The sequence below is a fragment of the Pecten maximus genome, chromosome 3, assembly GCF_902652985.1.
Source record: "Pecten maximus chromosome 3, xPecMax1.1, whole genome shotgun sequence".
Taxonomy (NCBI): Eukaryota; Metazoa; Mollusca; class Bivalvia; order Pectinida; family Pectinidae; genus Pecten; species Pecten maximus.
In genome coordinates, this window is record NC_047017.1 from 35,191,915 (window position 1) to 35,210,693 (window position 18,779).

The following is an 18,779-nucleotide window of genomic DNA, read 5'->3' on the forward strand; positions in this document are numbered from 1 at the left end:
AGAATAATGTAAGATATCTCATAATGTATACAGTTATGACATCTTATTTTGGTTGAATAAATGATAGCTTGACTTGCAATACAATTATAATAGTAAGACTGAGAAACGCTGAATGTCTGTAGATCTAGTCATGTTAATCAACATGAGAAAATGTAACCGAGATTCGAATCCCGGACATCCTAACGTCACCTACCGACGGATTGAAGAATGCAACATTTGTAAGGGAGGTAACTCGTACTTCAGAACTGTTCTCTAGAGAAGTAACACGATGACCCAAACAGGGTCTTTCTATACAGAGTCATCATGTCACTGGCTAGGCATTCCCATTGGCCACAGAGCTAGCTACACATGGAGTTGTAGTGCATAAGGATAAAAATAACCGAAGTGAACAGACCACGACACGAGAAAGTAGAGTAAATCAATATCTTTATTTTATAAAAGTATATATCGCTTCTAGAAACATAACATAAACCATATGAAAATAAACATATGTACATGTAGTCAAATAATGTATTGGAAATCGATTCAACAGCAGACCACACCAACAAAAGTTATACTCGTTCAAAAACGGTAATCCAGTGATGAAGTATTTGTGGATTTCGCCTGTCATCAGAACACTACTGTCTTTCAATGTACGACTATTCATCTTACCAGGAAGACAGCGGAACTATATGTAGCAGTAGTTTTTTTTAACTACACACAATGCAATTTGTCTTAATCTTGATGTTATTATTATTTATTTGTTGTGACTGATATTAAATAAAGATTTTCTCACACAAGATGATTCAATCGTTATTTGTTTTTAAATTTGATTTCATAAACTTACTGTCATTTTCAAAGTACCTTATAAGGTAGAGTATTTTGATCACAGCCACTACGGAATGATAGAGTGTAACACAACACTAAAATTTATTATGTCACAGTTGGGGCGGGGCTGTCGAGACCTCCACGTGATTCAATACACTGAAGAATAGACAGCGTTAGCAATGGAAAAGATAAATTAATTGCATCTTAAATTTAACGGAGCCACTGCAAATATTTAGCTCGAGATGTTGGACTAGCTAACGTCATGGTATCACCAGTGGGCACCCTACAGGAGAAAACAGTATCGGCTGGAAGCTAATAGGAAAGCAGCACCGGTACGTTAGGCATTGATAGAATACACTGGTATCACTACATACATTATAATTTAATGATCGATAACAAACCTGACATATTCTCCACATTTCTGACTAATGAGGGTCGTCATCCCGGTCATACAGAATATAAATACTGTCCTTAACTAACAAGGGAAGAGTTTAACTATCATAATCATCTAACCTGGTTAGTTCGGATTTAACTATCCTCATCATTTAACTTGTTAAAGTTTTATATTTATCAACAAATCGGGTCAGATTTTAACTATCATCATCGACTAAGCTAGTTAAGAGTTAATCATCGTTAACTAACGTGATTCCTCGGGTTAGTGTCATTAACAATTCTGGTACACCTGACTGAACATCAGCCAGCAATGGATATCAGCGATGTATGGAGGATATCGTTGTTTTGTAATGATGAAATCACTGTCATGAATTAATAGCACTTAAATTTAGAAATGCTACGGAAGCAAATGCAAACGGTGAATATTACTCAGGTAATCAGTGAAATGTAGCACAATAAAAACAGGCCATTGTGACGTCATAGGCTGTTACTTTCTCTCTAAGCTCTACTCACTGATCAGAAGGTTTAGAGTGAAAACAAAAAGCGTTGTGTTCAGTAAAAAGGTGTCAACATCATATCCCACAACTGAAATGTAATGATCGCATTTGGTGAAAATGAATGTCTCTGAAGATAAGCACATGCCTGACGTCACAAAAGTGATATTCACCGCTAGTGAAGTTATATAACAAAAATATGAATATGACTTGTCATAGTACTCGTCCAATCACGATCTCAGAAAGTCATAGTACTCGTCCAATCACGATCTTATAAAGTCATAGTACTCGTCCAGTCACGTCTCAGAAAGTTTCGTACTCGTCCAATCACGATTTCAGAAAGTCATAGTAATCGTCCAATCACGATCTCAGAAAGTTATAAGTACTCGTCCAATCACGATCTCAAAAAGTTAAGTACATGTACTCGTCCAATCACATTTCAGAAAGTTTCGTTCTCGTCCAATCACGATCTCAGAAAGTCATAGAGCCAGTGATATTGCACTGCCGAAATATAAGCTACAAGCAGTGTCTCAGTGGTAAGTTGTGTTTGTTGACAGTGATTCTACATGTTTGACCGACAGCTGGGAGAAAGTCATCACACTGCCTTGCCTCCACCCTCACCGATCTCACGACAGATACAGCACGCTGCCACCAGACAGAGAATCTACAACGAAAATGAAATCAACAGTTACAATATGAACAATACAGTATCTTATTGTCATACGACTAGTTAGAAATGTAAGAATTAAAGTAGATATATTGCCAACTGTAACGGAAACGATTTCTAAAACGAAACGCCCGTGTTCCCTCCAATTCACAGACAAGATAATGTTGTTTCTCAGTGAACAGGTGGGCTTTTCTTTAAACGAGAATCTATTCTGATAGGATGCTATAGGGCTCCCTTGATTACGTTAATGCTGGCCGAAACCTCATGTGTTTCTAATCTCGTTTGATTCCTCTCTTATACGGAATAAGAACAGAGTTTCGTTGAAAATGAATTTTCAGCTTACACAAAATTTACTTTTACATATACATGTACATATATGTATAAGACATTTGAATTCTAAATAGAGCTTTTACATGGAAGATACATGAATTCTAATTATAGTTTTTACATGCAAGACACCTGAATTCTGAATATAGTTTTTACATGCAAGACACCTGAATTATAAATATAGTTTTTACATGCAACACACCTGAATTATAAATATAGTTTTTACATGCAAGACACCTGAATTATAAATATAGTTTTTACATGCAAGACACCTGAATTCTAAATTAAACTTACCTGTATAACGATCAATGAGATACCAACACCTAGGAATAGATTCTGGTAGAGACTGAGGAAGTCCTGGAGTGACTGGAAACATCCCTGTGGTAATGGTAGATAAATAAAGTGATAAAAAATCAAATAACAACTTAATCAAATTTCAAACAAGTAATACGTGTACCTTGAAAGTCTACATCTTATCATGGGTGATATCATATTTTACATCTCGACCTGGGTGGCATCATAATATACACCTCACACTGGGTGACCTCATAATCTACACCTCACCCTGGGTGATATCATAATCTATATCTCGCCCTGAGTGACGTCATAATCCACTTTTACTCTGAATTACGACTATCCGTGTGTTCCTTTATCGGTTCGTACCAGTTCTACCAAATATGTAAGATATTGTATAATGGAACGCTATTGAATCACAAGTGAGTTCCCAAGATGGCGGCCTCATTCTCTTCAAACTTAAAAACTAAATACAATGTAGCAGATGTAAAATCAGTACATGAATAGCTCCGTCAAACATTGACATATATTACGTATAAGATTTCATCGAAAATGAAATGTTCCCATCTCGTTTTTAACGAAGAATCACAGTTCCGCCATCTTGGATCAAAGTTCGTTGTCGGTTCTGCTGATACAGCACGTCCCCTTACGGGTACAGCAGATTCGTACCGGTAAAACTGGTACGAACCCGATAAAGGAACGTACGTACAGTGACGTCATAATCTACAATCTGATTAAAATAACAGCTTGATCTGTGCTCCCGTCCCGTAAATGTGTTCTGCCATTTGTCAACTTTGCTTTTTATGTGTGATCTCTTGTAACACACATATGAATGAACAATAACAATCCGAAATATGAGTAAACTACACTTCGCTTTCTACATCTTGCCTTGGATGACGTCATAACCTACATCTTCCCTGAATGACGCTATCGGTAACACTACAGTTTACTATCACCAAACCTATGACGTATACGGTCACTTTACTTACTCTCTGGTAGTTTGAGTTTTCGGGTGTTGGGTAGATGGAGCAATTGTATGAAGGGTCACCAGGTGGCGCAGTCAGTCTCGGGTAGTTGAATTCGATCTCTTTGCAACAGAATGGGATCACCTTGAAGTTAGGATTAGTTTGAGTGAAGTTCTTGGCGTTTTCGATGTCCATATAATCGTTTACTCCACAACAATCAAACTGGAACAATAAACAGGTGTACGTGACAACTCTATTAGATGTATTTAGTATATATATCGTATGTACGTGCTTTGTGAGTATCACGTATGCTTATGAATTACACGTGTTTGTTGTATATTTCACATGTTTTGATTATAGGAATGGTGAGTAACTTTCGTCAGAAACAGACGCATTACATCAATACTGTCACTTACAGATGTATAAACTTTGTATGATAAAATGTTACAATGTCAGTAGTTATGATACTGTACCTTGTAGAAGAGCGTGTTCCATCCGATCACCACAGGGTTTTCGGCCTTGTTGTCGTAGGTTTCGTACAGGGTCTGGTTCATAGCGCCCTTCAAATTAGTTGTTATCTGAGGAATATGTCCACATGTTTACTTCAGTGTTATTAAGCCATCGTGTTGTCAGAATTATTTTTTTGTGAAGTCTCTCAGAAAATGTTTTTTCCCCTACATCGACGATATCAGGGGGAAAGTACAAAGACAAAACTACAGGACTTCAACTATATATCAAAGTCTTTACATGTATAATATTTGACATTGCTCTTCACCAGATTTGAAATAAATAATCTTTTCATTTATCAAATAAAAGACACGTACCTCTCCCCTGAAGAGTACCACCAAAACGACGAGAGCGACTTCTGCACACAACACAAGGAAGATGATGATGGAATACTGAAACAACAAAACAACAAACAATATAATACCGGAACAACAAAAGGACTTAGTATTATACTGAAACAACAGAGTACAATACAGCAACAACAAAACAACAGAGTACAATACAGCAACAACAAAACAACAGAGTACAATACAGCAACAACAAAACAACACAATACAATACCGGAACAACAAAACAACACATACAATACCGGGAACAACAAACAACACAATACAATACCGGAACAACAAAACAACACAGTACAATACCGGAACAACAAAACAACACAGTACAATACAGCAACAACAAAACAACACAGTACAATACAGCAACAACAAACAACACAATACAATACAGCAACAACAAAACAACAGAGTACAATACAGCAACAACAGAGTACAATACAGCAACAACAAAACAACATAATACAATACCGGAACAACAAAACAACAGAGTACAATACAGCAACAACAAAACAACAGAGTACAATACAGCAACAACAAAACAACAGAGTACAATACAGCAACAACAAAACAACAGAGTACAATACAGCAACAACAAAACAACACAATACTGTAACGGAGTACTGTTTTAGATCAAGCACAAGACGTAGTATCAGTAAATGGATCGTGTGTCTGATCCTGTTTCAGCAGTGACGTGATGTAAACAATACCATTCCATGGTCTATTGACGACTTAATGTTTGGTTTAAAAATTATGGAAATAATTTTAATATTAAGATATGATTATTAATCTTTGGTGTAAGTCATCTGAAGGTGTCTGAAACTTGTAGTTATTTTATATCAATTTATGTTCTGGGTGAGTCCAACGAACACTCAGCTTCAGCCGCCATATTTGAAAAGGTCGAGAGTAAACATCGTGCTTTAAGGCACTCTAATCTTTGATAGAAGCATCATTTCTTTGGAAGGTATGATTTTATAGGAAGTGTTAATGTTCATGAGGTTAAGTATACAGGTGGTTTGAGTACTCACGATATATATATCCTGAAAACGACATATCGGCCAAGCCTAGTTGTATCAGCCCTCGTCACTACTTTTCCGTCAATACAGTGTGTACGGAATGACGGCTGCTATTGGCGATATTTGTTATAATCATCGCTGATGCTTTATCGTATAAGTATATGAATTTTAAGTGTCATATGATGCTTTCTATATTAACATTTAGTGGTAGTTAAATGTTTATAGAGGTATAATTGTGCATTTTGCACGGTGCACTACTTCGCTCAACTTATGTAGTTCCGCGCAGTAAATGAGTGAAACGTCAAATACTCTCGAAGTAAAAGTAGAATAATCTCTAACAAAAGTCACTATTTCCTTATATGGAATTTGGAGGCAAGTTGGAGGCGCGGGCTCTATAAAAGGCCGACAGCATCTTCATTCCGACAGCTTGAACCCGCTGGTATCGGCAGGTATTATTACGCCGTAGCTCATATAGGTCACAGGGGGGAAATATAAGGCAGACTAAATCAGTACGTTGAGGAAAATAAGGCTATAATAATTTTCCATTAATATTATAATATTTTACAATAATAATAGAATATTATTATTATTAAGAGGCTAGCTAATACTTTTAGATTAGTGTTCTCATAGTATTAGAGGGACTGATTACTCAGATCATTCCCTATAAATCTTTACTAATTTCTTGTTATATTATTATTATTAGTAGCCTAGCTATAATACTTTGAGATTAGTGTTCTCATAGTATTAGAGGGACTGGTTACTCAGATCATTCCCTATAAATCTTAACTAATTTATTGTTATATTATTATTATTAGTAGGCTAGCTAATACTTTGAGATTAGTGTTCTCATAGTATTAGAGGGACTGATTACTAAGATCATTCCCTATAAATCTTTATTAATTCATTGTTTTAGTATTGTTATTGTTATTATTAGTTTAACTAATACTTTGAGATTAGTGTTCTCATAGTATTAGAGGGACTGGTTACTCAGATCATTCCCTATAAATCTTAACTAATTCATTGTTATATTATTATTATTAGTAGGCTAGCTAATACTTTGAGATTAGTGTTCTCATAGTATTAGAGGGACTGGTTACTCAGATCATTCCCTATAAATCTTAACTAATTTTTTGTTATATTATTATTAGTAGTAGGCTAGCTAATACTTTGAGATTAGTGTTCTCATAGTATTAGAGGGACTGGTTACTCAGATCATTCCCTATAAATCTTAACTAATTTATTGTTATATTATTATTATTAGTAGGCTAGCTAATACTTTGAGATTAGTGTTCTCATAGTATTAGAGGGACTGGTTACTCAGATCATTCCCTATAAATCTTAACTAATTTATTGTTATATTATTATTATTAGTAGGCTAGCTAATACTTTGAGATTAGTGTCCTCCTAGTATTAGAGGGACTGGTTACTCAGATCATTCCCTATAAATCTTAACTAATTTATTGTTATATTATTATTATTAGTAGGCTAGCTAATACTTTGAGATTAGTGTTCTCATAGTATTAGAGGGACTGGTTACTAAGATCATTCCCTATAAATATTTATTAATTGTCATACTGTTATTGTTGTAAGTTAACGTATACGCTGGGATTATTGTTCTCACATTATTAAAGACATTATATAACTTCAATCATTACCTATTAGTGCAATTCTGGTGACAGTATTGTCAGAGATAGAATGACTATATATCTAGTCATTCCTGACAATCATTGTTGATTATCTTAAATTATAAATCACAGAATAGAATTGATATTGTTGGAGTTTCTTTATTAAATGAAATAGAATTATAGAAAAAGAAAAAAGAAAGGAATAACATGCTATTGAAAATCTAGTCAAATATTGATAGAGTGGAGACTTGAATACTTCTGTGAGTGATCAAATGTATTGTAAATAAATATTGTATCAGAAGAATTCCAGAATTATATGTATTGCACTTTATTACTGCCTTTGAGTTATTTCTTCAATTGAAAAAGTGATTGGTAGGATAAAGTAGAAATCTTTTGACCTATGATTGAATGAGCTGACAGAAGACCTCATCGGTTGTTGGAGAGTAGTCTGTGACTACACTAAGAAGACTAACTTAAAATATTGACGAATAGCTGTGTGGGGACGGCGTTCGTTACAATACAAACCGGAACAACAAAACAACACAGTACAAATCGGAACAACAAAACAACACCAGAACAACAAATCAACACAGTATTATAACGAAACATGGTGATCATAAATGACAATTTCCTCGTGTTGGATTTGTTATTTTGTAACAATGCGTATCTTAGTAGACACAAACATACTTACTATAATCAGAGCAATTCTCCATTCACAACAGGCGCCGAAGCAACCAAGAAGCGAAATGATGAAGATGACAGCTCCTGCCACGATACAGATGATGACAATGTTGTCAAGGATACCAGAAAGAGACTGTTCGATACCATCAAGGACTATTTTAGCCAGCGTGTTGTCGATGTAGCTGTCCACATCTATCAATCCACTCCCAAACTTGAGGAGGCATCCCCCAACCAAAAGTGCGAGACCGAGGAGCTGCAACAGCAAAATCACGTGATAGATATGTGTCCCTATCAAATGGGGAGCAATAAGTACAAATGTCACGTGGCACTGAAATAGAAGCACGTGCCACGTGCCATCGAATTGTTATACATGCGGGTAGTGTATACTTCAGACTGGATATGTATACTTCGACTAATTATAATATATGGTATTCCGAACGACTGTCTTCCGAAGTACCTATATTGGATTATACCGTCGTTATTTCGTACTACACCATATCCATCACACGAAGTAATACGCATCGTAATCAAGGCTACTTTTATTGTAATCAAGTATATCCAATCCGTTATTTTTGTTGTCTGTCTGTGTCTTGATAAAGGGGCAGATTGCCTCGAAAATTCGACAGTTTTCTTGTCTGTACTGTCGTTATTACTACTTGACAATCCAACGGACATTTGTTTGTTAGGATCCAGTACCTATATTCGATTATACCGTCGTTATTACTTACTAGGCCCTATAATTATATATATATATTGAAGATATTGACTTTTATTGCACTTAAAGACGGAATGAAAAATATTTTCATCCATCTCAATGACGACTTTTCTGGCGACTTGCTCTCCACGAAAGTCTATTAAATTTGATCCAGAAAACAATTTTTTTTTTGTAGAATCGTGGCCTTATTCAGCCTGAGACAAAAATGCTGATTTTGAACTGGAATTTGGATTTTTCAGTAAAATTGTGAAATTGTATGAATGTTGAACTTCATTTTTTCAGAATTCTGTTGCAATTATTTCCTGTTTCGAGCTTTGTTGTGGCGAGCGTCTCCCAAGCGGCTGGTAACAAGCGTGAACTTGCTAGAACGTTAAGGGAGAAGGGGGTTAAGGATGATGTGAAGTAGGTCTCTGGTCACATAACAACATGTTTTAGGTTTTGTTTTCTAGACAGATATTCTCGTCCTTTCCGGATTGTTTAACAGACTCACATGTCACCATAGCGAAAGAAACGTATATTATGCAAATTCACCTTTGACGTGATCCTGAAATTAGACATCCTTCAATTTGGTCTAATTTATATTACTTATAAAAACTCGGCAAGGAAACTGTCTAAACGACATATGTTTTAGACAATATGAGTGTACGTATGCGCGTCACACCAAAGTTTCCCAGCGATCTAGTAGTTTCATTCTTTGATGGATTTTGATTAAACTTCGCAAAATGATAACGGCCTTTAGTATCTAGGACAAGTTCGAATTTAAAAGTTTTTAGCAATATGTTGTATACAAAAACCAGGAAATTAACGACAGTTTAGTTATTTCCGTCTTACAGGCCTTAGATAGATCTAAACAATGTGCAAAAAGGAGCTCATGGACGGCTATACTAGATCGAGCAGCTCACGGATGGCTATATAAGATCAGGTAACTCACGGACGGCTATATTAAATCGGGTAGCTCACGGATGGCTATATTAGATCAGGTAACTCACGGACGGCTATATTAAATCGGGTAGCTCACGGATGGCTATATTAGATCAGGTAACTCACGGACGGCTATATTAAATCGGGTAGCTCACGGATGGCTATATTAGATCAGGTAACTCACGGACGACTATATTAATTCGGGTAGCTCACGGATGGCTATATTGGACCGGGTAACTCACGGATGGCTATATTAGATCAGGTAGCTCACGAACGGCTATATTGGATCGGGTAGCTCACAGATGGCCATATTATGATCGAGTAGCTCACGGAAGGGGTAAACGCCTAGATCTTTCTATCAATCTTTATAGAAGCGTGACGTGTTATTTTGTAATTATCATTATAAAAAAAATCCACTAAACTGCTTCATCACAGCGGTGGACGCCTTTCTGACGTGTACCGTGTGAATACGAAACGGGAGGATGTTATCAAGATTTGGTATACACAAGGGTCCCCGGATAGCGGGTACACGATCATATTGTGAAATGTAAGGTCTGTGTCCTGTGGGTATCTACCTCACCTTCAAGCGAATCACTCGAAATTCCAGGAATATTTTAGACTAGCGTGGGTGGTACAATGAATCTATCGGTAATGATAATAACTGGTGGTAGTTGTTTGATAAAGACCCATTCCTTATCGAGTTAGAACACATGAACAATATCAATTCCTTATACTCTGTTTGTTGAGCACAGGGACATGATTATTGGTATTTTAATTAACTAAACCATGGACAGTGACTAAAAGATAGACTAATTACTACAGATAACATACATTCTTCCAGAGAACTAAGAATAATCGTATACAGAAGAGACACAGGGGCATGTGTGATACAGGGGATATGATATAAAGGGAGTATGTACATGTACGAGGATTCAGTATGATTGAGACGGGGACCGTTTAGAGGCTCTGGGCTTATAAATATCACAGGGGATTGTAACAATATTTCTTATCTAGTATAATATTTATAGCATTCTTTATCTAGGCCTTCTAATAATGATATACTAGACCCAGACCTTCTAATTATAGTATACTAGACCCAAACCTACTAATTATAGTATACTAGACCCAGACCTTCTAATTATAGTATACTAGACCCAAACCTACTATTATAGTATACTAAACCCAGACCTACTAATTATAGTATACTAGACCCAGACCTTCTAATTATAGTATACTAGACCCAAACCTACTATTATAGTATACTAGACCCAGACCTACTAATTATAGTATACTAGACCCAGACCTACTAATTATAGTATACTAGACCCAGACCTACTGATTATAGTATACTAGACCCAGACCTACTAATTATAGTATACTAGACCCAGACCTACTTATTATAGTATACTAGACCCAGACCTTCTAATTATAGTATACTAGACCCAAACCTACTAATTATAGTATACTAGACCCAGACCTTCTAATTATAGTATACTAGACCCAAACCTACTATTATAGTATACTAGACCAAGACCTACTAATTATAGTACACTAGACCCAGACCTACTAATTATAGTATACTAGACCCAGACCTACTGATTATAGTATACTAGACCCAGACCTACTAATTATAGCCTACTAATTATAGTACACTAGACCCAGACCTACTAATTATAGTATACTAGACCCAGACCTACTGATTATAGTACACTAGACCCAGACCTACTAATTATAGTATACTAGACCCAGACCTACTAATTATAGTATACTAGACCCTAGACCTACTGATTATATTACACTAGACCCAGACCTACTAATTATAGTATACTAGACCCAGACCTACTAATTATAGTACACTAGACCCAGACCTACTTATTATAGTATACTAGACCCAGACCTACTAATTATAGTATACTAGACCCAGACCTACTAATTATAGTACACTAGACCCAGACCTACTGATTATAGCATACTAGACCCAGACCTACTGATTATAGCATACTAGACCCAGACCTACTAATTATAGTACACTAAACCCAGACCTACTAATTATAGTATACTAGACCCAGACCTACTGATTATAGTATACTAGACTCAGACCTACTAATTATAGTATACTAGACACAGACCTACTAATTATAGTACACTAGACCCAGACCTACTAATTATAGTATACTGGACCCAGACCTACTAATTATAGTACACTAGACCCAGACCTACTGATTATAGCATACTAGACCCAGACCTACTTATTATAGTATACTAGACCCAGACCTACTGATTATAGTACACTAGACCCAGACCTACTAATTATAGTATACTGGACCCAGACCTACTAATTATAGTACACTAGACCCAGACCTACTAATTATAGTACACTAGACCCAGACCTACTGATTATAGTATACTGGACCCAGACCTACTAATTATAGTATACTAGACCCAGACCTACTGATTATAGTATACTAGACCCAGACCTACTAATTATAGTACACTAGACCCAGACCTACTAATTATAGTACGCTAGACCCAGACCTACTAATTATAGCCTACTAATTATAGTATACTGGACCCATACCTACTAATTATAGTACACTAGACCCATACCTACTAATTATGGTATACTGGACCCAGACCTACTAATTATGGTAACTAGACCCAGACCTACTAATTATAGTACACTGGACCCAGACCTACTAATTATAGTACACTAGACCCAGACCTACTGATTATAGTACACTAGACCCATACTTACTAATTATGGTATACTGGACCCAGACCTACTAATTATGGTAACTAGACCCAGACCTACTAATTATGGTAACTAGACACACACACTGCTTAATGATTTAGGGGTTATCTCCCCTACAAAACTATTTTGAAATTAAGTTCTATACAGATCATCATTAACATACAATAATTGATTCCATACGTAATATTACACAACAATAACATGCCCACAGAATGGCAGCATGCCTTTACACAGTAAGACAATGTACAACTCGATACCTGTGTACGTCATCGTGATATGGGCCTGATGCTCAATTACAGGTAAGCACAGTATTTCACAATCAGGTAATAAACAGGTAAACAATGGCGGCGCTGTATAATAATTATAAGAATGAACTGTAATACCCTGACAGCTACTTACACCAACTAAAACGTTAACCGTCACCAGCAGTACTTTTCCACAACTCGCACAACAGTTCGCCATATTCCTTTTCAATGAATTATGAATGGTCTTTCTTGTATATATATTCACAAATGAAATTCCAAGTGACCCATGTAGTTACTTCGAGGTGCGAGGTGTCCGCCGAGATGTAACCCGATACTATAAAGTTATGGGACCAATCCACGTATACAGATATTTACTCTAACATGTGGAAATCACCGCCAATGACAAACATTTAAAAAGCTTCAGCTTGTTTAACCGGAATATTGACAAGATGCTATTTATAGATATCGCCGTGACCCAGATGTGTGCGTTAGACCATCGAGGCTATTGTTATGGACTATACATTGAATTGCCCACGCCCATATATCACGATACCACGTAAGACACATACCTGTCTTATTCACGCGGGAACTTTATTAACTTATATTTCATATACATCCCTGTTTTGTGTCACCATTTATAGAAAAACCTGCTGATATCACTACTGACGTCATCTGTCTAAATATAAATAAGTACATGTATTAGACAACTTACTATATATACATACATGTATAAGTGAATTATTAGATAAATATATTTAAATGGAAAAATTATCATACACTCAATAATGATATCAGTAATTATGTACGATCATTGTAAGAACTTATAAACAACTATATACCCGTCCACCTTTCCTGGGATGAGTTTTACTGACTAATTCAGCATTATCAGTATCGGATTTCGTGCTAATCTTTGTAAAATGCCGATCCTTCCACCAGTTTGGATGTCAAAACAGATAATATCAATCGCCATGATTGCCCCGCCCAAACCACATCTTGTAGTCGTTTAGTCAGATCTTCTGTTGTCTGTTTCATGAAAACAGATATACAGACAATGAATTGTTTATGAATTCAGAGACATATATAGTTTATATATGTCTCTGATGAATTGAATCGTGTTATAACAGATATATCTTATCCAAATGATATTCTCATATTGAAGAAGATATGATTGTAACAGTGATTTTTGTTAAAATTGTTTCCCTGCCCAAGCTCATATTTTCTGCAAAATAGCCAGATTGTGAATACTAATGACGTGACGTCACACCATGGATAGTACTAATGTTTCGGGTTTATTTTCATCAATATTTACCTATAATATTGATCTACAATCAGTATGGAACTATTGTATACATAACATTTCAAAATACTCAAAAGTTATGACGAATCATAAATCCGAGAGTAGTCCGAAAGGAGTCGTAACCAGTAGTCCGAAAGGAGTCGTAACCAGTAGTCCGGAAGGAGTCGTAACCAGTAGTCCGAAAGGAGTCGTAACCAGTAGTCCGGAAGGAGTCGTAACCAGCAGTCCGGAAGGAGTCGTCACCAAGGCAACGTGATTTCCAAGTATGAATCCAAGACGGAGGCGACCCCAAAAATCCAACTTGTGTTTAAAGATGCGTGGACAAAGGGACACCTTACATATAATCTGTGTTCCAGTGTCTTCGTGGAAAAGGAAACGGTGGAATAAGATTGTGTCATAAACACTTTTGTACCAAATTTCTGGGTTTTCCTGACACACAGTATCCTTTGCGCTCCTTGCCGAGTTCTAGACGAGCACATCATGCTTACCGTCAGAAAGACGAGGAAAGATGAAAGACCTAGAATTAATCATTAGTCATAAATGTCGCCAGTGGTGCCTCGGAACAAAGCACGATATGATCAACACAGCCATAGAACTAAATAGGTCTCGTTATATCGGAGAGGAGAAGCTAGGTACAGTTATTCAGAAGGAGAAGTATTCAACAATGTTATAAAACCAGAGAACAAATGGAAACATAATTTATCGTTATCCTAAAATCTGTAAAATAAAGAAAAGGATTTTCAGAAATATCAAGGGACTTAGTGAAAAGAAGCATTCTACCGTTCAGGTACGGACATGATCTGACAGACAGAAGAGGGGGAAATGAAATGATAAAAGAAGCAAAACTGAAACAGAACAACGAAACAGATGATTTTGTATACAGAGTATGTGGACCTCCCTGGGACAGAAAATTCGTTCGTCATTTGGACTGTCAAACCTTCTGTGGTCTCTACTATTCCAATTTACGATATCGAACCTGTAATTGTTTTTTACATGCAAGACAACCGAATTCTAAATGTAGCTTTTACACCTAAAATAACTAGATTCCAAAGTTATGAATTTTAAATGTAGTTTTTACATGTATGATAGCTGAATTGTTTTTCTTTACATGTAAGACAACTAAATTCTAAACGTAGTTTTGTACATGTAAGATAACTTGATTATCAATGTAGTTTTTACCTGTAAGACAATACAATTCCAAATGTAGCTTTTACCTGTATGACAACTTAATTCTAAATGTACTTTTCCACCGGAATCCGGATGATGTGATTTGGACATTATTGAACCAAAACTGTACCCAGTACACTCAGTGTTCAGTTTATTCGGAGTGACATTACATCCCCAGTAATCCTACTGGAAATCGTTTTCTATTTTGTTTGGGTGACGTATTAAATATCAAATCCTTTTTATCAGAAAGTGTGATGTTGTCTATCCAAAACTCGGTATCATGGTATCATTCGTTTGGAGAAGTGACGTGATTTCTCTCATACAATAGGCATTTGACAAAGGGGTGGGGTGGGGACATTAAGCATAATTTGGCGTCGCAAAAATGATGCAGTGTATTACTGGCACATGAGCTGTATCGAATAATCGATAAATATAGGATAAATGATAAAATTAAGAAACAATTACAAGGAGAATAAGATTGAGTGTTCTGGAAGGGAAAGCGTCTTCTCATTCATCGACGACCATGTAACGTTTAATGGTATTCTGTTTCTCCTGTCGAAGCCATTTATTATCTATCAGCAGTCTACATCTATCAAATTAACCTGGACATGTAAACATAGCGTCGCCTACTCATCTGGTTTCCTCAGGTCAACCTGATATTTGCCAGATCATGAACTGCGCAAACATTATAAAGCAGGAATTATCCGATATTTCATTTCATTTGACAAAAAGAAAGTAATTTTTGAAGCTGAAATTATTAAATTATTGTTTAAATATTGCAAAGAACACCATATTAATACAAACAACTGTTGATTTTATGACCGTTCACCCTTAACTTTGAAGACAATGCCCAGATATTTGATAACTTCAGGTTGTGAAGCACTGGATGTTACCATTAAGAAAAGGAAAGTTGACGCATCAAGTAACCATGCAGCTAAGTTGTAAACTGTTCACACTGGTTACACTGTGAGTAAATATCAAGAGTAATTTGATGTTACGTATTTAGACTATATCTAGTCTACTCGTTCAATAATTCTTTGTTACATTTGTATTTAGATGCAACACATCGTCAATATACTGAAATGTGAAACTGACTGATTTTATAGGATTATTATAAGCTCTTTAACATTATCAGCCTCATATGGAAATGATAATAAAAAAAGTTGCCAAGGGAGGCACACACGCGTATGCCTATACCTGCTGGCAAATCTTCGCCTCAAACCCAACAAAGATTTGTTTTTTCAACCAGAAATCAAGCCCATTCTCACATTTTCATTCTCGGTATATTACAGTTTAGACCACAACCATAATTATATTGCGGTAACTGTGCCTATCTTTGTAATGGCTTTGTTAATGTAAAGAGTGGTAAACCACCGAATGTGAGAACTGAAGATACGTTTTGTTAATCAGAATGTTACAGCTCACAGCTGTCTTCGTTTATGCATGTTCGCTTCTTGACCACGTTTTCTTTAGCACTCTATTTAAGGAAACTTAAAACAGTAGTTTGATGATATTGTAAACATGCCAGGTATTTACCTGTAATTAAATGTGATTTAAATCGTTAAATAGAAATATCTTGTTAGTGTTGTCCCATGTTTAAATGTTCTCTGTTAATACAATTTGTATTTCACGGTTGTAGCTACAGAACCTAATTTACTTAGGAACGGTAATCGGGTATACTTGCACTTTAAAAGTTAGAAGCTTACTTTGTAAAATATCGTAAGAGAACTAGAGACCTATATCGCTTTAGACGGAGAATGCCTGCAAACTATTGTCTCGCTGGTGTCTACGTTAGCTGTAGTATCCGATGGTGGTGGGTCCAGTTCCTGGTGGTTCCACTTCGTGGTGGGTAGTTCCACTTTGTGGTGAGTAGTTCCACTTTGCCAAAATAATGATATTTTATGTATTCACATGCAATTTAGGAGCTGAGAATATACTCCACCACCTATCATACCGTTATAGCTATCTGATCGATCCCGTATACCTCCTCCAGACGTTGGTGATCTAACATCACGATCTGACGTGTACAATCTGACGCGGGATCTGTTAAATGTTACATCTTACCTTTTACTATTGTTATACAGAGAGTGAGAAAATAAAGCGAAAGACGCCATGACATCGCATTCTTTGTGTAACAACAACATGATCGTATCAGACATAAAACTCCTTAGGGGAATGAAGGCGAGTAGGGGAGACATGTACAACAGGTAGGTGATGGATGGTAACAGGTAATCAATTAAACTCACGGTACAGAGAACGTTCACGGCCACAAGTATCCAACGTCCAGTGTCACTCCAGCAGCTCATCTCGAAGAAAGTCACGTGATCAATTAACGGATTAACGAAGCAGATAGATTCTGTAGCAATGCTTCATCTGACGACTCCCACCTAGACAGCGTTGTTTTACATGATAGATACAATACCTCTCTAGATTTCCGGTTTCCACATGTACCACGTGACATATGTAATAAATTATATAAATTGCCGAGGATTATAGATAGGGTAATAATTTAAGGTCCCTGACCTCTCGAAAATGCGCAGAAAATTCGATTGATCGACCTACATTCATGTCTTATTAATATATATATATACTATAAAAACATCATTCACATCCGTTTACGGTAAGGTAGATCAGGTTAAGGCGGAATAAAAAATGTATCATTTTCTAAATCAAATGAGATATCAATATTAGCACGGTATAAATAGAAACTATATATATATGGAAGGAGACAAAGAGATAGCTCACTGCTCGTCTGTTTGTTGGGGTCTAATTTCACAGAATTTGACTTGATTTGCCTACTGTCGGTATAATGTAACGGTAAAACTATATGTATACTAACACTGATGATAAATCATTTTCAGGAAGTTCAGTTCCGGGTGTTGTCATGTATTTGATAGATTTTCACCGGAAACTTCTGTACCGCGTCTGGAAAGTTTGCGTCACATTTAAGCAAATCGTAGCTATTATGAAAACGTGTAGGTTGGATTCTTACCATCATTTGACATGAATGAGAATAGAATAGAGAAAAATTCAGAATATTTTATTGTTCAGATCTTCGATACTATACAATTATTGCTTTTTGTGGAGGTGTACACGAGACTATACGGTCCGGGTCAAGAGTTTGTTGATCAAGGCAGTATAGTCTCGTGTACACCGATCACAAAAGGCAATAGCTGTTTTGTAACATGGCCAACTAAAATGAATGAATTAAAAAAAAAAAAAACACAGGCTCGATCCAGTCCAATTTTGTTGACTAAAGTTTTCGGCATGCAGACTGTCCTTTGGAACTCAAATATGGCCGGAATAGTCTTGTTGCACTTGAAGTATTTTTTCGGGTGTTCAACAAATCTTTTTTCTTGAAAATATCTTGTAATTCCTCTTCGTTTATTGCAGTGAAACGTCGTTGGGGTATCTCGTCTGCAATATTGTAAACAAAGTGAAGCCGAACCATCGTTTGTTACCAGCATTCTGATTGGCTGTTGTCCAAAGTAAAACGTTGCATGATTGGAGGAAAAGATTGACGAGGTCGGAAATGCATGGGGAACTTCCCATCTGAGCTATGAAT

At 36.3% G+C, this 18,779-nt stretch overlaps 1 protein-coding gene across 2 annotated transcripts; it reads right to left on the reverse strand.

Moving 5' to 3' along the window:
* Nucleotides 1–409: 409 nt before the first annotated feature.
* On the reverse strand, nt 410–17,644 carry LOC117323998 (tetraspanin-9-like). Of its 2 annotated transcripts, none has more exons than XM_033879583.1 (7): nt 17,461–17,644; nt 8,128–8,370; nt 4,772–4,846; nt 4,421–4,525; nt 3,972–4,169; nt 2,983–3,066; nt 410–2,358 (listed from the first exon to the last, which is right to left on the reverse strand). In XM_033879583.1, the coding sequence occupies exons 1-7, from the start codon at nt 17,518–17,520 to the stop codon at nt 2,290–2,292; spliced, it is 834 nt and encodes a 277-aa protein (XP_033735474.1). In that variant the 5' UTR covers nt 17,521–17,644; the 3' UTR covers nt 410–2,289. The 2 variants fall into 2 exon arrangements, with proteins under 2 accessions (XP_033735474.1, XP_033735473.1); XM_033879582.1 differs by lacking the exon at nt 17,461–17,644 and adding an exon at nt 12,905–13,189.
* Between the last annotated feature and the right edge of the window lie 1,135 nt (nt 17,645–18,779).